This window comes from Heterocephalus glaber, unplaced genomic scaffold (genome assembly GCF_053883595.1).
Source record: "Heterocephalus glaber isolate CG9 unplaced genomic scaffold, H.glaber_assembly_v1.0 deba00000122, whole genome shotgun sequence".
Taxonomy (NCBI): Eukaryota; Metazoa; Chordata; class Mammalia; order Rodentia; family Bathyergidae; genus Heterocephalus; species Heterocephalus glaber.
The window spans coordinates 82740098-82767400 of NW_028258138.1; the positions used below are offsets into that span (position 1 = coordinate 82740098).

A 27303-nucleotide genomic window follows, 5' to 3' on the forward strand; every position below is an offset into this window, starting at 1 on the left:
CACAGTGACTGCCACCCCGAGCTGCGCCCACGCCTCAGGCAATCAAAGACCATAAGCCGGCCAGAGCGACTTGGATTTCCTGAGACCCGCTAGCTCCTTGGCCCTGCAACCTGGAGCTCGAGGGTTCTGGAGAGTCCCGTCGCTCCCCGGAAGTCACGGACCTCCAGCAAGTTCTAAAAAGACTGAGAACCAGGAGCTCCCTACCGGATGCCCAGAGGAAGCAACCCTGGAGCACTTCGAGACCGCGCTCAGCAGAGGTCGGCGCTCTCCCGCGAGGCTGGCACCGGCTCGCTCCAGCCTCACCTCACCGGCGGCGGCCGTGCGCGGCGCTGTTACCATGGCTGCGAGGTCACGGGGTGAGGCCTCTTCTGCTCCTGCACTTCCCACGGTGCCCCGCGCTCACAAGGGCGAGAGCGCCGCCCCTGCGCTGTGCCCTGGCGCCCCCGTGCGTCCCGGGCTGCTGTCACGTGAGCGAGCGTCATTCGCGGAGCTTGGCTGTGACTGGCTCAGGCCTGGGCTCGGGCTGCGGAGGGAGGGCAGGCTTGACTGCCGGGGTGGGGGTGGGGTCCTGCCAGCCTGATGCGCGCCACGCGAACCCGGCAATGCGAGGCGGGCGGCTCTCACGACTGGCGGCCCGAGCCAGGCCTGCCTGGGCAGCAAGGGGGCACTGCATGGACTGGAGGGTCCCACTCAGCACGCTGCTCCCGGCTGTGTGCCCTGCGTGACATACTCTTCCACGTTCCCCGGAACCACTGACGGGACACGCACAGTGAGTGGCACACGCCTGTCATCCCGGCACTCGGGAGGCTGAGGCAGGAGTGAGCTTTTCAGAGATTAAATGCACACCGTGCTGTTGGCATAAAGTCGTGGCCCTCGCCCCTGAACCTCTCATATTTTAATCTCAGGTGACCTTTCCAGAACTGTAGATACTTTCTTTTAAAAGTGTGTCATCTAGGAGCCGGGGATTTAGCTCAGTGGTTTCGCCGCCTGGTGCGCAAGTGCAAGGACCCGAGTTCGATCCCCGGTACCAAAAAAAAAAAAAAGTGTCAGGGCCCGGGATTTACCTCAGTGGTTCGGCCGCCTGCCTCGTAAGCGCAAGGACCCAAGTTCGATGCCCAGTACAAAACAAAAAAAGTGTCATCTTTCACTCTAAATAAGACTGGGATTGCTGGGGGGCGGGGGGGGGGAGAAATGACAGCTCTTGCTGGAAACTGACATCGCCATCCGGCTCCCAGCGGGCGTCACCTGCAGCAACAGTCTGACTGCCCGTCTCCTACCGAGGGACTAAGTCAAGATGAACAGAAGGCGCGAGGCTGACTCCCTGGACGGCAGCGAGGGTGCGGCGGCACCGCGAGTGGGGTCGAAGCCAGAGACAAACGACGCGGAGCTGCCCCTGCCACGTTCGGGGCTGGCCTGCGGGTCCTGCGGCACTTCAGGGCTCCCTCCAGAGTCCACATGGTTCCAACCACAGCAGCCCGGTTACCCCAATCTCCCCCTGCCGTCCCCATGAATCGATTCATTCCTGTAGCGCAGAGCCGCTGGCTTAGGGTTACCCGAATTTGTTTAAAGTCAGCTCAGGACGGTGTGGACGTGCGTGCAATTTGCACTTCCTGAAAGCTGCAGCCGGGGAGGGGAGGGCAGGGGAGGGGTGGGGCTGAGCGGGAGAAGCCCAGGCCGAGGCTTTAGGCAGAAGGGGTCTCCACCCAGAAGGCTGCGTCCGACTCCGTGTCCAGTTTCTGTAGCAGCTGTGATATGTCAGCCCTTCTGAGAACCTTTTTCTTCTCAGCCCTTTAGACTAACAGTTCACACCCGCCGCTCAAAGACCCTCATAACCACCTCTCCTTCTAGCGGGTTGTGCTTGACCTGAAGAGCAAGACAGGAGCCATGTGTGCTGAGCAGGTTTTATTTTAGCCAAGGATACAGACAGTATTCAGGAAAATAAAACAGATGAAACAAATGCTAAGAGACTGCAATGCCACATGCTACGCTGAACCTAACTTTATTCATGCTTGCCTGGGACAGGAGCAGATCATTCGGTAAAAACATACAGTGAGAACAGAAAGTGTCTTACCATGTACACTGTTAAACTACAATAATGATGTACCTTAACTACTTCCATGCACACAAGTCTAACATTACAGCTTTTTAAAAAATAAACACAATAAAGACTTCTAGGAGCATTTTATAATAAAGTAATTCCTAATTTTTCTTTGTAGATAGATCAAGCACCTCCAAAATACAAATTCCTATACACAGTGAGTACTTTATTTCAAACGAACACTTCAGTACGTGGAGACAGCCTTGGGCAACGCTGATGGGACTTCAGCTAGGGAGGCGACAAACCATAGTGCCGAATGCATAAAGTGTAGTTGCAAATAAATTTTTTAAAACTAAGTTACTTTTATCATTAAATACAGAAAATATACTGCTTTGCTAAAATAAATAAGATGTGATGTATCGAAACTTCACCCTAAGGAATGAACACCAGGATGTGTACAGATGACAATGTGAGGACACACAATCCCTACCGTGGGCGTGGCTGAGCACAGGTCACACCGTGGAGCACTATGGGCCGTGGGGTTCGCCACATACGTCAGTTACCTTGAGGTAGATAACACATGTGTACCAATTCCGGCATTCATTTTCAGTTGCTGCTGGTATCATGTGTTTTAAGAAATGTGTACAGTATGAAAAACTTGAAAATACTAATGAATGAAAAAGGTTTTAGGAAAAAAATAGATATTTCCATGCAGTTCTGTACAGTCTCACTGTGTAAGTTTCAAGGCAAGAGTTTGTTTCTTGTAAAACAGATCACTGTTCTAGGAGAGAATGTGTTTACTGGTCTTAGTGCATTTCTTTTGTCTCTTCCTGCATTGCATTATTTGCTCGATTCTTTTTTGTGTGCAAACGACATGCCAGGTAAAATGAAAACAATCTCACATGTAGAAAAAAAAGTCTGGATTTTTAAAACCGAGAACTGATAAAATCCTTACTAAAGGACACCATCTGATTCAAGTAAAAAAATGACTTAAACACTAGGAATAAAAAAGACAAGACGTATTTCATGAAGAACACAGAAACGTCTGCTGAGTGTTTAGTTCAGATGTCTCAGGATGCTGCTGTAGGTCCGAGGGGGCACACGTGGGGACGCCTTCACGGCCGGCACGGACTTCCGGGGGGACCCCACGGGGCTGTGCAGCTGCGGGAGGCCCATGCACTCGAGCTGCTTGTTCAGCAGCAGCTCCCCGCTGTGGTTCAGAAAGCCCTCCCCACCACCCCTCTCCACCCGAGGCCTGTCCTCACCTGGCTCAGCTTCCAACAGCTCGGCCTCCTCCCTCCTGCTGAAGAACCTGTCCAAGTAACTGGTGTACGTGTGCTCCTTCTCCACCTGCTCGTCCTTCCTGACCTCGCAGCAAAACTGGTCGATGAGGAAACGCTCCTCCCCCCCACCCCCGAACTGGCTGTCCCAGGACGACTGGTACAGCGCCTCCAGCTGGGCCAGGTTGGCCATGCCCTTCTCCTGCTTCTCCCGGCTCACTGACTTGGGGATCAGGCCCTTCAGCTCTAGCTGGGACACGGAACTATTCAAGTCGTTCAGTTTGTCCACAACATCAGTGGGCTCGTGCTGTGAACTGAGCTGAATAGTTCCCGCAATGAAGGAATCAAAATCAAAGCCCTGATTCTTTTCCCGCTCCTTCTCGGCCCGCTGCTGGGACGCCTCCTCGAGCGCTATCTGGGCCTTCACTAACCCGTTCCTCTCGCACTTGGACTTGCCCTTCTTATCGGGTTTCTCTCTGCTCTGCTCCTTCCAGTTGGAAAGATCTATGATAAGTTTGGGCTCATAGTAATGGTTCACCTCACTCTCCCTCCAAACCAAGCTATCTAAGTACGACGCTGACCGTGCTTTGTAGTTACAGGTGTGGCCGCACTCCAGCTCACAGTACTTGTTCTCGTGGTGATCCGGGGACTGCCAGCAAGGCTCGGCAGAGTAACTGGCATCAAAAGCAGGGTCTTCCAGGTACTTCTCTCGGTCTCCGTCCAAGTACTTCCGAGGATCCACCTGTCCTTCTTCCTCATCAGTGATGTCAGACAGGGCTCTGGGGTCAAGCTGCACCTCGTCAATATCGAAGTTGTTGTGTATGGGCCAATCATGCTCCGAAAACTGACAATCATGGTACCTGGGAAGGGAGGACAGCGGCATCACTCCTTGGGCACAGTTTCTTTCCAGTGCCCTGGGGGCCTTTCTGTGTCACACTGTGCCACTCTACAGAGGACAGGAGGAAGCCTGGGTGTCCCCGCCTGGGCTCGCCCTAACAGGCAGGGAGTTCCGTCCCCACGTGCGCAATGCACACGGCAGCAGTACAGGGTAACTGTGGGCGGAGGACCTGCTGGCATGAGGAGCCCCGAGTCCTTCCTTCTCAAATACCACCGACTGCCTTTCCCACTCACAGCACTCTTCTCCGGCTACCTTTCATCCGGACCCTCACCTGCAGCGGTGGACCCCACAGAAGCAGGGCTCATGTTCACCAGGCACCCTGGGGATCCCCACTCTGCTGCTAACAGGCGGAGCAGGCGCCGCCCCCAGGCAGGAGGGCGGGGTGGGTGGTGGGAAACAGGTCTGCAGAAAAGGCACAGATGCAAAGGGGCGAGCGCAAGAAGAGGTGGCCAGCAGGTGCGTGTGAGCGCGAACAGCCCAGCATGTTCGGAGGGGAAAGGAAAAGCTTCTTAAATTGACAATCTTTTCTTTTTAAACATAAGAATATACAAAATTTGAGAAACTCGTTAGTGACCACCAATCCTGGCTTCCTGAGGCCTCTGACTAACAGTGGTTCATCCTTATAGGTGAAGCCCTGGCTCTGCAGCAGAATTTTATGCCTCAACTTCCAGGGCCAGGGATTTAGTTCAGTGGTGCTGCTGCCTGCCTCATAAGCGCAAGGTCCCAAGTTCAATCCCCAGTACCCAAACCCTGCCCCCTAACAAAAAAACCAACAACTTCCCCCAGAAAGCCAGAACCCTGAGGAGGCTGAAGGAAGCGAGTCCTTCCCTCTCACATCACATGCTCCCTGTCGCTGTTCAGACCAGACAAGTTCCTACTGCACCCAAAATAAGTAACCTGAAATCACTGTTGCCACTAGGGAAAAATCCAACTGTAACCTGCCAGCAATAAAAAGCACTGGTATTCTGATCTAACCAGTGCAGCAAACTCCAGAGCCGCTGTCGAGACAGGGCGGGTGAGAGCAAGGTGCAGCCAGCACAGGTCCAGGCGGAAGTAAAAGCTAACCACTGTGGGGCAGCACCCTCAAGCGGGACATTCTCCGAGCCAACAGTTTAAAATGTTCAGACTTCAGGCCGCGGCAGCAGGATCCCAAGTTTGTGGCCAGCCTGGACAACTTAATGAGATATGTCTAAAAATAAACATTTTTTAAAATTTAAAAATTCAAATAAAGCCTGGGAGAGCCGGGGATTTAGCTCAGTGGTTCCGGCAACTGGCTTGAAAGTGCAAGGTCCTGAGTTCAATCCCTGGTACCAAAAAAAAAAAAGCCTGGGGACAAAGTTCAGCCCTCACTGGGTTCAATGCCCATACACGTGCGCGCGCGCACACACGCAACTCAGATTTCTAACCTTCCAACCCTCACATTTAAAGAACCTTATTATGTTATTGGCATGCCCTCATGACTGTTTTCAAAGCAGCATGGGACTCGCCCATTACTACTTCCTAGGCGGGACTACTTACATGTTTAAGTTGCCTGAGGGCGGTTCAGGGACAGCAGTGTGTCCAGCAGAGACCCACTGGCCCCCCAGACAGTTCAAACACCAAGCTCACCACACCATTCACTGAAATGCAACACACTTGTTTCTACTCTGGCTCCTTTACCTCTCCCAGTTGTAAATGTGGCTGTGTGTCTCGTCCATGAGCAGAATGTCGTCAACTTCGTCCTCGATGTGGAATGGGTGACTGGAGATGGGCTCATCGGTGGGGAAGGCGTACATGCTCATGTACGGGTGGGACAGGGCCTCCTCCGCCGTCAGCCGGTCCATGGGGCTGAAGGTCAGGATCTGCTCCAGGAAGTCCAGCGCTGCAAGACAGAGGCAGGCTCGAGGGAAGACGGTCCCTCTGCAGGGCACTGTCCCCAAGGCTCCCACCACCACCTCCTACTCCCTAGGCCAGGCAGCCCAGCATGCCACCTGGAGAGCAGGCCAGCTTACCGAGACAGAGCCCATTTTCGTCAAAAGAATAGCAGTAAAAAAAAAAAAAAAATAGTGGTAACTTTCCTAACCAACGGATTAAAAAGACATTTCTTCTATCAACACAAAGACTTGAAATGTACTCCAATCTCATCTTGGCCAGTTACAATGATCAAGCAAAGGGATATATTAAGTTAACCACATGAAGCTGGTGTTGTCAGTCAAAAAAGGTCAAATAACGGCAAAGTCCCAAGTGCACCTGAGGAAAAGATAGAGACTGCCTATTTTAAAAACCCTGGCTACTTTACACACTTTGGTAAATACTAACCTGAACCAAATACAGTAATCAGAGTACAGAGCCAGGCATGGTGGTGCACACCTATAGTCCTAGCACTCCGGAGGCTGAGGCAGGAGAATTACGGTGGGCTCAAGGCCAGCCTGGACTACACAGTGAGACCCTGTCTCAAAAAAGAAAGACTGGGGCCGGGGATGTAGCTCAGTGGTGCTGCGGCCTGCCTCGAAAGCACAAGGTCCCAAGTTCGAGCCCCGGTACCAAAATAAATAAAGAAAGAAAGAACAATCTGGGTGGGAATATGATTGATGGGTGCATAAGACGGCCAGGTTAACCCAAGCTCCCTTTCTCCTCCTGCAGCACTGGGAGGGGACCCAGGGTCCTCACTCGAGCTGCATCCCCAGCCCTCATCTATCTTTTGAGGCAGGGCCCAGCTGAGTCAGTCACCAGGCTGGGCTCAAAGCCAAGCCTCCTAAGCCAACCTCCCGGAGCGCGGGGATGACAGGTGTGCACCACACTGGCACTTCGTAGGGTTACACAAGAACACTTCAATCTGTAGACACATGCACAAACTGGGCGCACACACTGCACAAGCCCAAAGCCAGTGCGCATGCACGCAGGCTAACAGTCTGCCCTGCCACCCCCAGCCCTTACCGTATGCTTAACTTGCCTCCCACTAGCACAGAAACATTCTTCCTAGCACTTCCTCTCTACTACAGGTAACTTAGGAAAGTGAGAAACTGGCGTCTTACTTGATCACCCCAGCTGAGACAGGACGAGCTGCTTCCGAGGTCCCCCGAGCCCACTCTACATGCACAGTCCCTGCAGTCTCACACTCCAGCAGCCCCCACCCCACCTCACTCACCCCGCCCCCACCCTAGCAGGGCCCTGACAAAGGTGCATCTGTGAGGCAGGGAGGGACCAGGAGGCAGGGTGTGGCCACTTTAGAGCTGTGCAGACTTCGCCTTCGAGGGAGCAAGTGTGACCTATGACAGACCCTGTGCAGAGCACAAACACGCACGCACCCCCCCACACACACACACACACGAGTGTGTGCACACAGAGGCATCCCTGTAGGGAGTGGCGGTACCTTCTCGGCCAATCTCCGGCAGCAGCTGCGTCAGGGGCCGGTGCGGCTCGGTCATGTCACTCCTGATGTAGACAGGGATGACACTCAGCAGCTCCTGCCGGTCCTCCTCGTGCACGACAGGGATGGACTCCAGGATCAGCTGCATCTGCTCCAGCTCGTGTGCACCTGGGAGGTGCAGAGTCAGAGGGCTCAGCAAGAGCACCAGCTCTGGTCTGAAAGCAGGTGGACTCCGCTCTGCTCCCTGCGCCTGCCAGACTGCTCTGCTCTGCCAGGAGCCGCTCCTGAAGCTGACCTGGTACAAAGCCACCAAAGCCGCAGGAGAGAAGGGGAGCGAGGCTGGAGCAGGACTGCAGCTCGTCCCTAGCAGCAGACAGCAGGGCCAGATTTGCACACCAGTGTTGCCACGGTCATGTGTCAGGCCCAGCTGGCCCTTCCAACTCAGGGCACTGGAAGTGGAGACTTTCAGCTAAATGTGTAGTTTAAGATTTCTCATAGCCTGTTGGCTAATTTCTAGAAGTAGACCCAACATCCCTGCACTGAGCAGGCGCCTAGGGGTGCAGCTGATGCAAAGCAGACGAGCCCCTGCCTCCTCGGGCTCGGACCTGGTGGACAAGACTGGGGACAGACGTGAAGTACTCAGGGTGGGGGTGGCAGCCACCTGGAAGAAGCACAGTCAGCAAAGGGGGCCGGGGATAAGGCACCGTGGATGCCCACGCAGCACCTCAGGGAGAGCTCCCACTCACAGGGAGGAGGAGAAGAGTGGCTTCCTGTGTGTGAGAAACAGGCAGAGAGCGCAGCGTGGCTGAGGCGGATGAGCCGGGCAGCTTGGCCTGCACCCGACCCAGGGTGGGAAGCAGCCCAGGGGCAGCAGACATGCGGGGGCCAGGGCAACTGGGAGGAGAGATGCAGGGCCGGCGGAGGTGCCCAAAAAAGAGGTGGACGGGGAAGGAAGGCTGGAGAGAGGGTGCCCAGAAAGACACATGAGAAGGCGCACCTTGAAGAACAGGAAGACCAACTGTGACCCAGGTTTGGATGGCGCCACAAGGCGGGGACCAGCCTGGGCAGAAGACAGAATCCACCGTGAGGAGCTCACGAGAACAGCGGGGAGGCACAGCGACCACACTGTCCCCAGGGAGGGTGCCACTGAGGGGCGTGCCCAGAGGGGGGGTCACAGTGTCCGCATGGCCCTCATGAGGTCTGAACAGTGATAAACATGGCCCTGGAGAAGGACAAGGAGAAAGGCAAGCGAAGAGCGCTGGGCCAAAGGCCTGGAGCAGGGCACAGGAAAGCTGACTGCCTGGAGGCTGGGGACGGAGCACTGACAGGGCTGTGACTGGCACACACAGAGGAGAGGTGCCAGAAGTGAGGCTGGAAGCTTCAGACCTCAGCGAGGGCATGGAGACCGAGACTGCTTTCAGCCGCTCTGGTCTCGCAAGCTTACAGCTGAGAAGCATGAGCCCTCCCTCACAGGCAAGGGGAGGGCGGTGCAAGCTTCCATCGCAGCAGCGCGAGCCCCTCACACGAGGCCAGGTCTCTTCACTGCTGACACCTTTAGTGTCCGCGCTCTAGCAGTCACAGCAGTGTCCACTGCCCCTCTCTGTCCCAGAGCCAGACCCAGCGATTCATGGTGTAGACTGGGTTCCTTTGTCCTCCTGATTCATTACTGCGCAGGTTCCTAACAGCCCCTGAACTCTATGACATCCTCTGAGGATGTGACTGCAACCTTCAGAGATGGGGTCACAAGAAGATACTCTGCATTTACGATCAATTATCTTTAACAAGACATCTGACTAATTCACTGGAGAAAAAAACTGAACAAATGCTGTGGGACAACTGGATATCCACCTGCAAACACTGAGGTTCCACCCTACCTCACCACACATGAACTTCACTCAAAATGGATCAGATACCTAAACCTACAAAGATGACACTGAAACTTCTAGGAATAAACATCTGTGACCATGGATTAGAAAATGGTTTTTCAGACATGATATTAAAAGCAAAATGGACAAGGAAAAACGCTCAGTAGAGACCCAGGTGCCTTGGTGCTGGCTGCCTGAGTAAGGCCCCTGCAGTGAGTCCCACCCAGGAAGCCCTAGGCTGGCTGTGCCAGGACCAACGCCTCTGCCGAGGAAGCCTGGGCCAGAAGCACCCACGAAGCCCCACCATGCTCCACCCACGGACAGGGAGGTTAACAGGCGTTTGCTGCTTAAGCCACTAAATCTGGGGAAACCTGCCACAGCAACAAAAAACACAGCAGTTATTTTATATGTGGTGAAAGGTGCATGAGCATCAGAAATGTAACCTCCAATCACAGCATGGTTCCTAAAAAAAACCGAATCCACTGATCACTTTTAAGTTTCTTGACTGGCATTTTTCTCTAAATTTCACATATACAGCGAAATTATAAAGAAGCAGACACTGGTATCTGAGCTGGGTGGCAACAAGCAGCAGCATCAAAGGTACACACAGGGCATGGTGCATGCAACCTTTGCCCCCATAAAAGCTGCCTCTGCCCTAGTTTGTTTTTTTTGGCTTTTTTTTTTTTTTTTTTTTTTTGAGACAGGGTCTCACTATGCAGCCCAGGCTGGCCTTGAACTAGTGGTGATCCTCCTGCCTCAGCCACGCACCACCATGCCCGGCTCTGCCCCAGTCTCTATTAACCTTCCTTCTGCTTAGCCCTGGGAGTGGCAGGACTGGCCATGGAGGGATGTGCACAGAGAAGGTGAAGCCAGGTCCCCACCTCCACACCAGCCTCAGACCCTGCTTTTCCAGCATGGACCCTCTGCCTACCTTCTAAGGAACTGTCCGAGAGTTCTGGCTGCACAGGAAGGGGTCCCCAGCCATCCTGATCACGGGTCGATGCTGAGCTTTCATCACACCTGCCCCAGACGGCTGCTTCACCTCTGTGGGGAACGCTTCTCCCTCCTCTCCTTGCTCACTGGGAACTCTGACTTCCTCCTCACTTCTGGCTACCACTGGCCTGGCCTCTCAGCCTGCAGCTTTGTGAAGAAAAGGACCCAGAGAAACTCCCTGGATTCCCAACAACTGAAAAACCCTAACAGGAAATGACAACTGCAGCATAGGTGTCGCTCAACACACAGACACCCAGTGTGGACCGTGGATCCGGGAACCAAACCGAGGCTGTGCAGGAAGTCGGCTCTGCTTCTGTTCACACCAGCAGGCTAGTGATACATGCCTAAGCTTGCTGAATTTGTAAATAGTAAGAGTATATCTTCTCTGTTCTCTGTTCATTGTTTAGGCTACAATAAACTATTTTAAATCTTATATATATAAATCTTGTTTCTAAACAAATGCACAGTTATTTCCCTCTGGGACAATGTTTCCTAAATGACACGAACCTGCAAAGAGGGTTTTCCCAGTCAGCATTTCCGCAAAGATGCAGCCCGCAGCCCACATGTCAATGGCTTTCGTGTAGTTATTGGGGGACAGCAAGAGACGTGGAGATCTGTACCATTTAGTGACCAGTCCTTCAGAAAGATGGCCCTAGAGAGAAGCAAAACACGGACTTCCATTCTTTTGTTTACTTTAGCTGAAGAACCAAGACCAGAACACAGTAATTATGAAATCCTGAAACAATACTGGTGATTCTAAGCCCACTTTGAAGGCTCCGATGCTGTTGAACTGAGGTACATTCCCCCCGGGATTCGCGTAAGAATCCAGTGTATGGTGGCACACGCCTGTGATCTCAGCACTCAGGAGGCTGAGGCAGGAGGATCACTGTGAGTTGGAGGCCACCTTGGGCTACGTAGTGAGAGCCTGGATAAATAAATACAGAAATAATACAGAAATGAAAAGAATCCAGTGTTCCCTGCAGGCCACTCACTGGATGGGACAGTGCAGGGAGGAGTGACTTGTGCTCCCTGTCTTGATGAGACAAAGAGGCAGGTATGCATCCTTCCAGCCACAGTGCAAGGCATTACAGCCACTTGCGGGGACCTGCCATTCCTGCTCCATCTCTCTTACTGCTCTATATTTACAGGGCATGTGACAAAAACACGCGTGCCGCCTTATTCCCCCTCTGCACAACGCCGAAAGACCGGGCTGCTGCACAGCACAGGTCTGCGGGAGGTCGTGGGCCTGGAGCAACACAGCCAGCTGAGGTAGGAGTGGAGTCTTGTCAGACAGTGTGACAGTGTGGCTCCTCTTGGTGTTCCTCCACGGCACTTCACTGCTGCCGGGAATGGGCCACGGGCCTCCACCTCAGTTCAGTACTCGACTGTTTTTCTAAAAAACACAGGTGTCCCTACTGTGGGAAAACCCTTAAGACGACTTGTTTTTGAGGTGTGCTACGGAAGGCTAAGCAGGCAGGGCTCCCAGCTCTACGTCAGACTTCAGCTGACCAGGGTGTTGCTTGGAAAAGACTTTAATTCTTTTCTTTTTTGTACCAGGGACAGAACTCAGGACCTTGCACTTGCAAGGTGGGTACAGTGCCTCTGAGCTAAATCCCGGGCCTGAAAACACATTAATTCTCACCTGAAAGCGAGTTGCCATCAGGGGAGGAGGAGCTAGGGATCTCTGGGCTACACAGTACTTAACAGGTAATGACTTATGGCAATTTATGTCCCAAACTCAAGTCGCTTTGTTTGAACAAGGCCTAGCTATAGTACTGAATAACCTTGTCAGAAGGACACAGGGAGAGCTGCAGGTTCAAATAGTACCCTCTTACCTTCAGTAGGACCACAATTCTGCCCATGTGGGTAAAAGTATATTCCACTTGGAAGTAACGAGAGCGGGAGTCCTAGAAACTACCCGTAGCCTCCCACACCTGATTTGCTCTGACACAAGCCTGCCCTTCCCGGACGTGCGGGAAGCCAGCTCTGCCCCTGCATCCTCAGCCCAGGGAGGCAGGAACCAGGGAGAGGGCCAGTGTCTCCCAGCCGAAGGGCACCTACCTTGTGGGAGTAATGCGGGTCCATGATCCGGGCGAGCCCGAAGTCCCCGATCTTCAGCACCAGGTCCTCCGTGTTGATGAAGAGGTTGGCCGGCTTGAGGTCCCTGTGCAGCACGTTGGCCGAGTGGATGTACTTGAGGCCACGCAGCAGCTGGTACATGAACAGCCGGGCGTGCTCCTCCAGCAGGGGGCCCTGCTCCAGCACGCTGGCCAGGTCCGTCTCCATGTACTCCTGCACAATGTACACGCTGCTCAGCTCCGTCAGCGAGCCCACGTCATCGGCCAGCCGGCTGCCGCTTGGGCCCAGGATCTCGAACACCTTCACTATGTTATCGTGGTCCAGCCGTCGGATGATCTTGATTTCCCGGAGAGCGTGTTTGACGCTCTGGGGATCAGTGAGGACAATTTTCTTGATGGCCACTCTTTTGTCACAGTCATTGTCTACAGCAGAAAAGACCAAGCCATTGCCTCCGCAGCCCAATGGTTTTAAGTCCATGTACCGAGAGCCCAGATCAAAGCCATGAATGTTCATGAGACTTTCGAATTTCTCTGCCATTGTGAAACCCTCACTATTGCTTTTTCCTTTCCAACTAGTAAACTTGTGTAAACAGGGGAGAAAACTGGCATCAAAAGGAAAGAGCTCTCAAAGGGGGAGGAGAGAGATCATGCTGCCCAGCATGATGGTTTCCTGACATTCATCGCCTGTGCCAACCAGGCCCACCAAGTCCCCTGTGCATTGAAAGCTCACACAGCCCTACTCATGTTGAGGATTGAAAGAGATTGCAGTAATCAGAGTTCAAGAAAGGGGCAGCAACTCTGCAGACATTTAAAGAAAACACTCAAGAAACGCAAACGGAATGAATGACATACTATGCACTCAGATCTACCGTGCTAAATGACTGAACATTTAACAGAAGTGTGAATAAATATGCACGCGACCGGCGTCGAGGCATCTCCTCACAGTGCAGGTACATTCAGTGTTGGACTGGTCCTGAGCAGCATGTTAGGGGGGCCGGAAGCGCTGTCCGGCAGGTTCGTCCTTCCCGGGTCGCTGTCTTGACAGGAAGCCCTGGCTGTTGGTGGCAGCAGGTGGCCTCTGTCAGTGATCAGGTGGCTCCAGCTCACCACAATCACAATCAAAGCTACCGTCCATCTTACTCTGCTACACCCTGCAGGGAGAGAAAGGAAGGTCAGTGATGCGGGCAACGGGTGTGTGCGTGAAGTCCGCCAAAGGGTGCGGCCTGGTACAAGGTGGGACACCAGCATGGCATGGCGAGTGCCATGTGGCTGGGCGACAGGACCCCTCAGCCCCACAGCCTGCACACAAACCCCAGGGCGGGCAGCTGGCTAACACGTTGCAGAACTCTCCAGAGGTGTGAGGGCTAAAACATCAAGGACGCTTCTCTGAAAGAACACACAAAATGTCTACTACTTTTTTTTTTTGGTACTGAGGATTGAACTCGGGACCTTGCGCTTGCAAAGCAGGCGGCGAAACCACTGAGCTAAATCCTGGCCCTCTACTTCTTAACTGGGTCTATCAATATCCAAGGAGACAAAGTCCCGGGCTACAGACCACTCACAGGACATGCACTTGACAATGGGCTACTCCAACAACCAACTCCGATGTCAGGAAAACAGACAAGGAACACAGTTCAGACTAGAGGACTGCAGAAAAGTGGGGCCTTTCACACTGTACTGGTGGAGTTCAGGTTAGTAAAAGGACTTCAGAGAAATCTGGCATAAACACACGTACCATTCATGAATGAACGAATGGCACACCTCTGACCTCACCATTTTTCTTCTAGGTAAGCTCCCTAGAGAAACACTTGCAAACAAACACACAAATGCCACCTCCTTCCTTCCGTCCCTCCTTCCTCTCTTCTTTCCTCTCTTTTTTGGGGGGGACAAGAACAAGGTCTTGCTATGTGGCCTAGGCTGGCCTCAAACTTGTAGCAATCTTCCCGCCTCAGTGTCCAGAGTGCTGAGATTACAGGCATGTGCCACCACACCTAGCTCCTGTTTTATAACTGCAAAAACTTAGAAAGCAACCTAAACTTTCAAAGTAAAATGAATTTATATGGTGGAATACCATATGATAGTAAAAATGAATAGAAATGGCTGAACTCTCCAAAAATACATTAAAGTAAAACTGCAAACAGAAATGCGAGTGCTAAAACCAGTTAAATCAGGTTCCAAAGCATGCAAAATAATGCTATTTTATGGCTGTATATGTATGTAGCCAAAATAATTCCAAAAAAGGAGACAAACAGCAAACTCATGGTAACAATTATCTTGAGGAATAAGGAAAGGGACCGGGATCAGGGTGGGTGGGGCCACACAGCAAGCTTCATACACCTTAAGAGTTATTTGGAGCCAGGTGCAAAGAGAGCATGTGCCTGTAATCTCAGCACTGGGGGGGCTGAGGCAGGAGGATTGTGAGCTCAAGGCCAGCCTGAGATACCTAGCAAGTTCAAAGCTGTCCTGGAGAGTCTGCCTAAGAAAGAAAGAAAAAAAGAAAGAAAAAAAATGAGTGCTCGTTCTTTTAAAAAACTGAAGTGCAGGGCTGGGGTGTGGCTCAGTGCTATGGAGCCTGCCTAGCAGACACGAGGGCCGGGCTCCATCCCCAGCATGACAGACAGGAAAAAGGGAAAGAACGGAAGCAGCAGGCTATCAGACCGAGAGCTGGCCAGCGGCTTGCTGTGAAGATCTCTGCACTGACCTCTGTGCATCTGGTTGGGCTCCTTGTCCTCAAACTGCCTACACCAAGGGGGGCTGGGAGACAGATGCCACCGGCTCTCCCGCCAAGGACACAGATGGCCCGGGCCTGGAGCGCAAGAGGAGACGCTGACAGGTGAACCAGAGGCTGGGAGAACAACTCACAGCCACTGGCCTCGTCCTCAACCTGAGGAGTCCTCAACCTGAGCAGCTCTGGGCCAGGAGCAGCAAGGCAGGCAGGAGCAAGACGGCGCTCTTCAGTGCCTTTTAATACACAGACACGCACCACCCCTCAGTTCCTTTATAGACGGGAATCCTTCTTCCGTCTGCTTCGTGTTGTGATGAACATAACAGCGCTAACAGCTTTAACAGATGATTTTTCCTGTGTGTTAAGTTTTTGTCCACTTCTCAGAAACATAAATAAGACTCCTGAAAGTTCTCTAGCTTACCAGTCTGTCTGCAGTAAAACTTTTAAAAGTTAAAATTTGCAAATAAGTTTTTGAATTAAGAAATATTTCAGGACTAGGGGTGCAGCTCAGAAATAAAACAGAGATTCTGTATTCAATCCCCAGAATCCAAATAAATAAATATGAGATCATAAAGGATTTTAAATTTATGCAATTTCTCCTATTGGTACACATCTTGGTTTTTCCTGTTCCCCACCAAATATCCTTGGAAAACCAGTGCTTTTCAAAGGCTCCAGGATTTCCAAAATTTTATATTTCTAGTCTCTATCTGAAATAAAATGTGTTCACACTCACCTTTGTGCCTTAATGTGCACAGATCCTAAAAGCTTAGTCAAGTTCACAACTGCTGACAGATGCACACTCCAGTCTAGTTCTCTACACTTAAATACAACTCCGGGCTCTCTCTAAGCGTCTAGTTTGCTAACAGAGCAGTAGCACTTGGCCAAATGCCAGGCCACTATTCTCTGAGCAAACTGATCGCTGCTGAGTCCACGGGGACAGCGCTCTCAGACCGCATCCAGATCGGCCTCACAGTGCAGCAGGCCGGGGGACTGGAGGACACACGCCCTCAGGGGCTGTTGCATGCAGCAGGAGGGTGGGTGAGAGCAGCAAGGAGGAGGAAAAGAAGGAGGAGGGGGGGAGGGGGAGAGGGAGGAGGCGGTGGCAGCGGCAGGGACTCAGCAGCATAGGCTGACGGGAGCCTGGACAGCATCTCTGGAACCAGGGGCTGTGCAGAGGAGAGGTCACGTCTGCAGCAAACTGCCCGCCACCCAGATGGGGGAAGAGACTGCAGAACATGGGAGGACGCTCAGGCCTCGGGCTCCCCCTCCTTGCTGTCTCTGCAGGTCTCCTGTCCTTGCCAGGCGGGGGAAGGAAGCCCCCAGCCCAGGCTCGGGCACTGCTGCCACACTGCGCTCAGCAGTGTGTGCCGAGTCCCCTCGGTGAAGGCATCAGCACAACGGGCACTGAGCACAAGCCAGGGCCCTGCCCCCGGAGCTTGCCGGGTGACTGAGGGAGCCACAGGGCAGGACTGGCTTGGATGTGCACGAGAGGAGGGCAGGATGCCATCTCTGGCAGCCAGAAGGGTCACAGGCCCCGACTGCTCACTCTTGGTGACCGGAGACAAGAACGTCTCCCTCCTCATGGTGATGCCTGAAACAGTCGCATCCCAAATCCTGACCTCTCTGAGCATCACTTGGTCCTGAAGCTCCGCAGCCAAACAACAAATGGGCACACAGCTTACGTCTTGTTTTGTTTTTTTGAGACAAGGGGGTCCTTGAACTCACCATCTTCCTGCCTCAGCCTCCCAAGTGCTGGAATCACAGGCCTGCATGGCACCATCCTGGTTTCCTCTTCCACTGTGGTTCAGGCTGCTCCAAATCCCCAGCTGCCCTTCTGCAGAGCCAGCTGAGAAACCCGAGTCTCCGTCGCCTGGCACAGTCCCCCACCCTGGCACAGAGAGCAGCTGTGACAGCAAGTCTGCCTTCCCCAGATCGCTTCTCGGTTCTCCACAGAGCTGCTCGGCTTCCAGGGCTCGGAAGGCCAGGCTGCAGCTGGGCAGCTGTGGTGCTGACCAAGCCCTGGCTGCCACTGGAGGTGCCCAACCCAAAGGAGACCTGCAGTGCAGCCTGGGACCAGGGCCCCCAAACCCAACTCTGCTCCACAGTAGTTCTCAGGAACCACTCTTGGCAGCAGCCTTGCAGACTCAAAGGCGGTTACAAAGCTTCTGATGAAGCATCCAATTCAAAACAAGACCGGGCCTGGGCCTGGGCCTACAGCTCAGAGGCAGGGCTTGCTGAGCACGCATGAGGCCTGGGCCCTCCCCAGCACTATGAAATAAATAAAAATCAAATAAAAACAAACATCCCACCACCAACTGTTGTTTGTGTTGATTTTGATTGTTTGCAGTAGAGGAGCCTGAACCCACTCACATGTGCTAGGCAGGCACTCTACCACTGAGCGACACCCCAGGGCTTTTATTGATTTTGGGGGCGCAGGGGGCAGAGTCTCGCTAAGTTGTCCAGGCAGGGCTTAAACATGTGATCCTCTTGCCTCGGCCTCTCAGAGTGCTGGGATCACAGGTGAGTGCACCCAGCTACCCCCAGCCGCTTTTAAATTCTGAGACAGGGTCTCACTAGATCTCGCCCAAAGTTGCCTCCTCCGGCCCAGGCCTCTGAGTAGCAAGTTCAAGCCCTGCCTAAGCAACTTAGTGACTTAAGGAAACCCTGTTTCAAGATGAATAAAATAAAATGAAGGGCTGGGCATGTCACTCAGTGCAAAGGCCCTGATTCAATACTCAGCACAGGAAAGAAAAAGGTTCCTGAACATGGCTCCCCAGCTGTCCAGGCACACCCCGGGCTCCCCCACGGCACACACCATCTGTCCGCCCGCCAACCTCAGAGAGCAGCTGGGCCGCCCACTCACCCAGGGGAAGAACTGGGCAGGCTGGCCTCGGCGCTGCTGCTCCACGAGGCCTGGCGAGCACAGTCCTCACTCACAGGGCATCCACATGTCAGGTACTGGCCAGCAGCCAGGAGCGCCCTCAGGCACGGGGGGCCCCAAACCTCTCTAGACTCCCCCTGTGGTTGATCGGGGCCTTTTTGGGAGGCAAGGGGTATTGAGACAGGGTCTCACCGTGTAGCTCAGGCTGGCCTCAAACTCACAGTCCTGCCTCAGCCTGCTGAGTGCTGGAATTACAGGTGTGCACCACCACACCCAGGTGGAAATTCCCTTATTTTTAAAGCATGATTCAGAATGGCACAACTTTTATAGAATATCCCGACTTATTTGCTCAGCTTCTTCAGACCTCAAGAAAGCTTGCAAGATAGAAAAATAGTAGTACGTTTTCTAACAGACTCATACTAGAATTTGGCACTGTTGAAGATATGTCTGATCTTACGAACCCCAGGTTAACAGAAGTAAACCCTAAGCTAAGAGATCAGGGTCCACTTCAGACTCTGGCTAAACCAGCTGGACAGACAAGCTTGCATTTCTAGGTCTCAGCTCCTCCTGAGGAATGTGAGTGGCTAAGCCACAGGCTCTCCACAGTCTCTTTCACCTCTAAAATTTTAATAAAAGCCTCAGGCTGTCCAATTCTGATTAGAATGCAGAAAGTTAGAAGATATCAATACTCTTGCCCTATAAATAATAACAAGATAGGACCGGGGATTTAGCTCAGTGGTTTCATTGCCTCCTGCGCAAGCGCAAGGACCCGAGTTCAATCCCTGGTACCAAAAAAAAAAAACAAAACTAAAAATAATAACAAGACAGATAAGCTACAAGAATCATAATTTAAAAAAATATTAGAAAGCCAGGCATGATGGAATGTTTTTGTAATTCTGGAACTTGGGAGGCTGAGGCAGGAGGATTGCTGCACACAGCAGGACCCTGTCTGAGGGGGAAAAAAACAGCTAAATGCAAAAAAGTCTAAATAAACTCAATTCCAGAAAACACCAGGACCCTCTGAATAGACCAGGGCTATTCTGTCTTCACTGACAGGGTTGAGGAGAAAGCAGACAAACTTGTTTTCAGAAGCACTGAGTGGCTGTGTGGCCTCCAGGAGCCCGACCTGCACGCCTACCCGCATCCTTCAGCGAGCAAAGGCCCAAGGGCCCCACAGCAGGGGAAGAGGTGGCAGGAAGCAGGGCACAAACTCTGCTCTGGCCTTGAGTCCCTGGGACGGGCGACGATGTCCCTCTTAGGCGAGGCCACAGAAAGAGGACAGAAACACGGCACGGGGAAACCTGGGCTGGACTGAACAGCAGTGAGACCCAGGAAGTGGGGGACAGAAGGACACCCAGAAACGATGGACAGAGCTTCCCAAGCTGAAAAAAGACCCCAGCTCACAGGCCAGGAACTCAGCAGACAAGCAGGATAAACACAAAGGACCAGAGCCCCGGCCTCCAGGCCAACCTGGGGAAACAAGAACGCAAAGGCCCTTGGAGCAGCCCGAGGAGGCTGTACTGGGAGACCTGAGCCCAAGCCAAATAACAACAAGCAAACAAAACACTTTCCTCCTTTAAAATGAAACAAGGAAGCAGAGAAGAGACAAAGCACACTGGGCAGAAGGGCAGGGTGCAAACAATGAAAACCAGAAGCCAACTGAACCCAAGCTGAGCCAACTACTAACCACAGCCTGGGGCATGGGAGCCGTCAGGGGCTGTGTGGACAGCGGGACAGAGCCCCGACCACTCCGACAGAAATCCTGAAGGGCACCAAATACAACCCCAGGTCTGTGAAAAGGAACAAAAATCCCAGAAAGGGTAAAATCTAGAAAGCATAGTCTTGTAGAACAACCTACCCACATGCTGAAATGTCTTTAAGTGACACAGATTGCTTAATGCAAAAATACTGCGGCGTGGGCTTTATGGCGAAGGCGGGAATCCAAATCAGCTCTGGATGCTCCCACCCAAGGCTCAGTCACAGCAGCCTGAGGGCCAGGGCATGGCTTCGGGTCATCTCTGACACCACCTCCCTCTGGGTTCTTGTTTTGTTTTGGGGACTGGGGACTGAAGCCAGCCGGCCTTTACCTGTGAACTACATCCCCAGACTTCTTCATTCCGAGACAGGGTCTTGCTAAATTGCGGACTGGGCCTGCAGTGACAATCTCCCTGCCTCAGCCTCCCGACTGGCTGGGGTAACAAGTGTGCACCAACCATACCCAGCTATGATTGTTATCTTTAATAACATGCCTGTTAATAGTATAGAAAAAGAAATCTAAAAAAATAATCAATTGTTAGTATGGAATTACTTTAGGAGTATTAACATTCAAATACTAAATTTATTGATAATTCCAAAGGAACTATAAATTAATCACATGGCCTTTCTTTTTTGGGGGGCGGGTACCAGGGATTGAACTCAGGACCTTGCGCTTTTGAGGCAGGAGGCAGAACCACTGAGCTAAATCCCTGGCCCTCTTTTTTTTTAAGAGAAGGTTTCACAAGCCAAGCATGGGCACACACACACACCTGTAGTCCCAGCACTCAGGAGTCTGAGGCAGGAGGATCACCATGAGTTTGAGGCCAAACTGAGCTACATAGTTAGTTCAAGGCCAGCCTGAACTGCACAGCAAGACCCAGTCTCAAAAAAACAAAATGAGGGCTGGAGATTTAGCTCAGTGGTTCCACCGCCTGCCTCAAAAGTGCAAGGTCCTGAGTTTGATTCCTGATACTAAAACAACAACAACAACAACAAACAAAAAGAGCACGGGCAGCAGGAATTTAGCTCAGTGGAAAGAGAGAGACACATACAGACAAACAAGGTCTCACTAGTTTGTCCTGACTGGTCTCCATCTCACAGGTTCAAGTAATTCTCCTGCCTCAGCCTCCCAAGCAACTGGGACTACAGATGTATATCACCATGCACGGCTCACCTGGCATACTTTAACTGCGATAAATACATATTTTAATAACTTCGAGGAGCTCTACTATCTGCCTTAAAAGTATATAATTTTGGGCTGGGGATTTAGCTCAGTGGTTCCAGTGCCCGACTTGCAAGCACAAGGTCCCAAGTTCAATCCCCAGTACCAAAAAAAAAGTATGTAATTTTAAGATACTAAGAACTGAATTGTAGCCAGGTATGGTGGTGCACACTAGTAATCCCAGCCACTCAGGAGGCCAAGGTTGTAGCATTGAAAATTCAAGGCAGCCTGGGCTACACAGCAAGACCCTGTCTCAAAAAACGAAAAAACTACAGCATGTGACCAAAGAGCTCTAATGTGAGGATTATATAACACATTAGGTACATTCTTGTCCCACACTGTCAACTATTATAAAAGCAATTAATGAAAAAAGTAGTATTCAGGGATACAGCTGTGGCCCCAGCTGCTTGGGAGGCTGAGGCAGGAGGATTTCAAATTCAAGGCCAGCCTGAGTTACATGGTGAGGCCCAATCTCAAAAACAAAAACAACAGGGCCAGGGATTTAGCTCAGTGGTTCTGGCATTTGCCTTGCAAGCGCAAGGTCCAGAGTTCGAACCCTGGTACCAAAAAACAAACAAACAAACAAAAACAAAAATAACAGGGGCCGGAAATTTAGCTCAGTGGTTCCGCCGCCTGTCTGGAAAGCGCAAGGACCCGAGTTTGATCCCTGGTACCAAAAAAACCCACAAAAAACCCAAAACCAAAACCAACAACAAGAGTTTATATTACATAAAGAAGTCAGCACTGAACATGAGAAAAGCATTTTTTGATGTCTGAATTTTATAAGCATCTAAGTAACCTTTTACTGAGAAGTACTGTGTGAAGCACTGTGCTGAGCACAGCCTTACACTACCTCCTCTCAACACTTCGACATAAGTCTTAGGGTCTTAGAGATCTAAATCACACATCCAAGATCCATGATACCGAGAGAGCAAAGACTTGAACCAGGTCTGCAAAGGGTAATAACCCCATGGTCTCCTGAGAAGCAACAGAGCTCTTTATGCTCCAGTGCAGTACGCGTCTCCCTCCTCCCGAGCACGGCTGAGACCCTACACACAAGGACCTGTACAACCACGATGCACGCACCAAGCCGAGACACTGGCACTGGCAGAGCCCTGAACCTCCATGACACAGCTCCAGGGGGTTCCAAGCCCCCAACACGGAGACATGAGGACCCACTCCAGAGTCATGCTATACTAAGTATGGTGCGATTTTTTAATGTAGCTTTTCCCTTTAGAAGTTTGAAGAATCAAGTATTTTATACAGCCAGGCCCGGTGGCGTGAGCCTGTAATCCCAGCACTGGGGAGGCTGAGGCAGGAGGACTGCAAGTTCAAGCCCAGCCTGGGTAACAGAGACACTCAGCAAGACCCTGTATCAAAATAAAAAATACTCTTTAAAAAGGCTGAAGGTCTGGGCCCAGCCCCAGTGCTGGATTTGTAGACAGAAGCCTGGGTGGCCCTCCCTAGGTCAGTCCCAGGGCTGAGCGGTGCAGAGGCCAAGCAAAGGCCATGGAAGAAGCACGCAATTCTGCTTGGAGGAAAAGCAGAGAAACAAGGCTGCAGCCAGAGGAGGACGTAAGCGGGAGAGAGTTTATAGACAAGCATGCCCCCTGACTGCTGGGTCCAGACAGCTTCTCGTGACGACAGAGCTGCCTGGCCCACGCTGCCGGCCGGGGCCTCAGCCAGTGTGGTTGCTGAACACATGAACTACGACCAAGAAGAGGTTTTTTACAAGTTAATCTGGGGCCAGATTTACAAATTAATCTACAGGCACGGTGGCGCAGGCCTGTAATCCCAGCATAAAGAAGGAAACGGTGCTGCCTTTTGATAGCCATAAAATACTCAGGCACGGTAGGAAAAAAGTTAAAAGCTACCTCTCCAATTTGTACATGAACAAGAGATTATTAAACTGAGTCTAATTAGTTAAATTACATAATTTCAAACTTAGTGTGGGCAAAGCTCTTGCCAGTCAGTGCTGTCCAATCCGGCAGCTGCCGGCCACAGGCGGCTACTGCAATAAATTGGTACCGATCACATTACATCCTGGCTGTCTCACATGCATGCAGCAGCGTGACCAGGCGCCGCACACACACACTGCGCTTCCTCAGGTGCACCAGTTACTTGTCAGGTACTCCAAGTCACACGTGGCTGGTGGCCACCTCACCGGATGCCACATCCGTGGTCACAGTCCTGCTGCATGGCCACGCAGAGGGACAGCAGAAAGCACCACTCGCAGGCCTGGGTTTTCCAACTGAGTCATCAACTTGCTGGGCAAGCCTGGATGGGGATTGGGACAGGGAACCATGTCACCATGCGTAGGAGACCCGGGGGTCTGATGGAGTCAGGACCCCTAACGTGCTCCTGCCTACGCTAACACAGATGGTCAAGGCGGCACTGGACACACAACGCTCTCAGTCAGCTCTGGGCCGTGTCTCCTGGTAAGCCTGGGGCAACAAAATGCCCAGGAGCCCACCCCGAAACTGCTATTTTATAGCTTCATGGCCACAGAATTAGATGCACATGGATTCTCACTCTGCAGAGGCAGGCCCCTGAAGTAAATGCCAGGATTCTAACAATTTTGGTAAGATCATTGTTTTTTGCTAAAAAGAAAAATACAGGTAGGCATCATAGAGCACGTTTGTAATTCTAGCCACCTGAGAGGCAGGAGAAGTACAAGTTTCAGGCCAGCCTGGGCAACTCAGCAAGATTTTGCCTCAAAATCAAAAAGAAAAGGGCTGGGAAGTAGCTCAGTGCAAAGACCCTAGTAGTGGGGTTGCGGGGACAGGACCCCTACATTTAAATGAAAATTAATGGGAAAATATGAATTGTATAAAACATTCAACCTCTGTACAACTTTTTAGAAATGGATTTAGAAGGCTCATAGAGTTGAAAGATATGCCTTTTAAACCTCTATCACTACTCAGGGAGGCTGAGGCAGGAGGCTGGCTTGAGCCCTGGTGTCTGGAGCCAGGCTGGGCAACACAGTGAGACCTGTCCCTTACACAACCCAACACCAAGTATGTCACCACAGCTCTCGAAGTCTGAGGAATAAGGTCATGAGTTCAAGGGAGACCCTAACTCAAAACTAACCTCCCCCCAGGCAAGCCTAGCAGAGGAGCAGTCACTCAGGGGTGGAGAAACAGTAACCTCACACCTGTTACCTTAAAAGCCAATGTTTCCAAAGCCCACAGAGAGCGACTCCCAGGGAAGAGCCAGTGCCACAGTAACACCACTGCTGCTTTATTCCTCGGAGCACAGAGCTGCACAATGGACCAACGCCCAAGCACATCTTCCTCCTACTTTCATGGGCCAAACTGCAAGAGGCAAGGGGGCCCTGAGGGCACAGGAGGAGTGGCTGTGGCCAGCAGGCTGGGCATTTCAAGGCAACACTGGGAAAAGAAGACGGGCAGGGGAGGCCTCTGGTCAGTCTCTGGATTCTGCACAGCAGCTAAAAACCCACTAGAAATACATCTCCAACCTCTAAGACTTCCACATATGTGATGCTCTGAAAACCCTCAGTGCTTCCATAGTTGAACTTGTTTCTTTTAGGAGATATTTTTGTCTGAATTAAGCTTTATTGAAATTCCTCCATCTATAAAAAAAGTTCTTCTATAGAAAAACAAGTCATTTCAAATGTCTCCAAAAACTTAATTCACATGAGCAATACACTTTTCTTTTGATACTGGGGATCAAACTCAGGACCTTGCGCATTAGGGGCAGGCTCAGCGCCACAGAGTTAAATCCCCGGCCCAGCAATACACTTTAATGTCCACAAAACTACTCAAATCATTATGAAAAAATGGTGTATGTAGGAGATGGAAATAGGGATTTTTCTTGTCACTTTTAACACAAACTGCCCAAGCAAGGCATGGTGGCACAGGCCTGTAATCCTATCACTCTGGGAGGCTGAGGCAGGAAGATTTCATGTCAAGTTCTTTTTTTTGGTACCGGGGATCGAACTCGGGTCCTTGCACTTTCGAGGCAGGCGCTGGAACCACTGAGCTAAATCCCCAGCAGGAAGATTTCAAGTTTGAGCCTAGCTTGGGCAATTTAGCAAGAGCCTGTCTCAAATTATCAAGGAGCAGGGGATGCACCTCAGGGTGAAGGCCCTGGGTTCAATCCCCACTACTAACCACCCCCCCAAAAAAAACAAACAGAAAAACTCCCATACTTGCTGTCTTTCTTTTTTGGTACCAGGGATCGAACTCAGGTCCTTTACCCCGGCCCCTCTCTCCTTTCTTTTTACCCTCTCAACTTTATTTGAAGTCAACTTACTGTTTGAAAATCAGTCAACTGGAGGGCCGGGGATTTAGCTCAGTGGTTCTGGCGGCTGCCTTGCAAGCGCAAGGTCCCAAGTTCAATCCGCGGTACCAAAAAAAAAAAAAAAAAATCTGTCAACTGGGCCGGAGATTTAGCTCAGTGCTTCCTGCGCCTGCCTGGAAAGCACAAGGACCCGAGTTCAATCCCGGTACCAAAACAAAAAATGAAAAAAATCAAAATCAGTCAACTGGGCATAGGGCCCACACCTGTAATCCAGCTACTCAGGAGGCTGTGGCAAAAGACTCCCCAGTCCCAGGCTAACCTGGGCCACACAGTAAGTTCAAGGCCAGCCTAGATTACATAGCAAAAACAGAAGAAAACCTGTGCCTGTAGCAAATGCCTATTTCAGATTGTCCTTATTTCAGCAGAAAGCTCATTGAGATCCTAAGAAAGCAGTCTGTATGGTCAGGCTTTAGTAGTTCTGGCAGAGTGAAATGTTCACGCTCAGAACTCTGACTAAATAGTACACTCAGTTGAACTTTAAAAAACCAAGAACGCTTATTTACACCAATTTCCTAGCTACTATGAAGGTACCTTTTACATAATCAATGCAAAAATGTAAGGTTAATTTCCACCAACACCATAGAGTACTATCTGCCCTTTCTAAATAACCTGTCACAAATCTCTTTTCACAGAAGCCAAGATCTGCTAGTATCAAAAATTTAATTTCAACAACTGAGCAGCGGTTGCTTTAAACTCTGCTCTCCAGAAATGCCACACAATTCCACCTGTAGGGTATGTGACATTCTCTCAAAATGCAATTTAAGAAATCATTACTTTTTTAGGCCCAGGGATCTAGCTCAGTGGTTCAGCCGCCTGCCTCGCAAGCGCAAGGACCCAAGTTCGATCCCGGATACCAAAAAAAAAAAAAAAGAAAAGAAACCATTACTTTTAAAAATATACTGCTGTCCCTCTTATAAAAGAATATAATGTGGACAGAAACATTTTCTTCAACTAGTTAAAGAATTAAAAAGTGTATTCTGAAAAAAGGGGGGAAAAGCCACGTAGCCGCCGTGGGCAGGATGAGTCACCGCAGCTCGGAACTCGCGGCCGCTTTGAGTCAGCGCCGGGCCTCCGGTCCGCGATCCCACGCGGGGACAGCTCTGCCCAGCACGGTGGGCTGCGGACCACACGACCCTCCCCAGGCTCACCACGGCCAGTGACCGCCCCTCGGTCTTCTCCACGAGCGTCGCAAGCCTCTCGTGGCGAGCACCGGGGCCAGGCAGGAGAGTGACCGGCGGCTGTGGCGCGCAGCGGGGCTCGCGAGCACGCGGAGCTGTGGTGTCCCGAGTCCCAGCCTGGGTGCCCGCGGAGGCCACGTCCGAAGGGTGCGAGCCCACCCGCGCCGAGACCCACGGAGCCCGGGAAGCCGCGCGGGGCCGTCGAGGGGCCAGCTGGGCCCCAGGCCCAAGCAGCGGGAGGAGGGAGCCCGGCGCCCGGCACAGCGCCCCTCGGGCCCACGGGCGTCCGCCGCCCGGGGAGGACCGGCGCTGGCGGGTCTCCGGGCGTCCGCGGGGCCCGGGCCCGGGACTCGAACCCGTGGGGCCGAGGGCGGGGGTGCACCGGTGGGAGGAGCGCGGGAGACCCGCCTGCAGCTACCGCTCGGGGTCCCGGCCCCCTCCCCCGACCCCGCGGCCCGCGGGGACGCGCGGCCCGGCCGGGCGCGGCCACGAAACAAAAGCGCTTTGTGCGGCGGAGGTCGCCTCGCCCCCCGCCCGCGGGCCCGCCCGCTCCGCCGCGCTCACCGGCGCCTCCGGCTCATCGGGGTCGGGCGGGCCCGCGGGCGGCCCCCGGCGTCGGCTCGGCTCCGCGGCGCGGCTGGCGGCGGCGGCGTCTCCCAGGCTCCCGCTCTGCCGCAGTCGCCGCCATGTAAGCCGGCGCGCGCGAGAGGGCGAGGGA

At 52.3% G+C, this 27303-nt stretch overlaps 1 protein-coding gene across 8 annotated transcripts; it reads right to left on the reverse strand.

Annotated features, from left to right (window-relative positions):
- Nucleotides 1-1889: 1889 nt before the first annotated feature.
- On the reverse strand, nucleotides 1890-27303 carry Mapk6 (mitogen-activated protein kinase 6). 8 transcript variants are annotated; one of them, XM_087180494.1, is made up of 8 exons: nucleotides 27150-27282; nucleotides 24246-24473; nucleotides 16952-23361; nucleotides 12485-13652; nucleotides 10931-11075; nucleotides 7569-7733; nucleotides 5876-6077; nucleotides 1890-4178 (listed from the first exon to the last, which is right to left on the reverse strand). In XM_087180494.1, the coding sequence occupies exons 4-8, from the start codon at nucleotides 13037-13039 to the stop codon at nucleotides 3095-3097; spliced, it is 2151 nt and encodes a 716-aa protein (XP_087036620.1). In that variant the 5' UTR covers nucleotides 13040-13652; nucleotides 16952-23361; nucleotides 24246-24473; nucleotides 27150-27282; the 3' UTR covers nucleotides 1890-3094. The 8 variants fall into 8 exon arrangements, with proteins under 8 accessions (XP_087036620.1, XP_004835451.1, XP_087036621.1 ...); XM_004835394.4 differs by lacking the exon at nucleotides 27150-27282 and adding an exon at nucleotides 25360-26540 and having other exon boundaries at nucleotides 23249-23361; XM_087180495.1 differs by lacking the exon at nucleotides 27150-27282 and adding an exon at nucleotides 25360-26540 and having other exon boundaries at nucleotides 23141-23361.

Coding starts and splice junctions, on each gene's coding strand:
- Mapk6 (XM_004835396.3), bottom strand. CDS start 13,039: ATGGCAGAGAAATTCGAAAGTCTCATGAACATTCATGGCTTTGATCTG. Junction 11,076..12,484: donor ACCCGCATTACTCCCACAAG/GTAGGTGCCCTT, acceptor GCTTCTCTCTAG/GGCCATCTTTCTGAAGGACT. Junction 4,179..5,875: donor CACATTTACAACTGGGAGAG/GTAAAGGAGCCA, acceptor CTCCCTTCCCAG/GTACCATGATTGTCAGTTTT.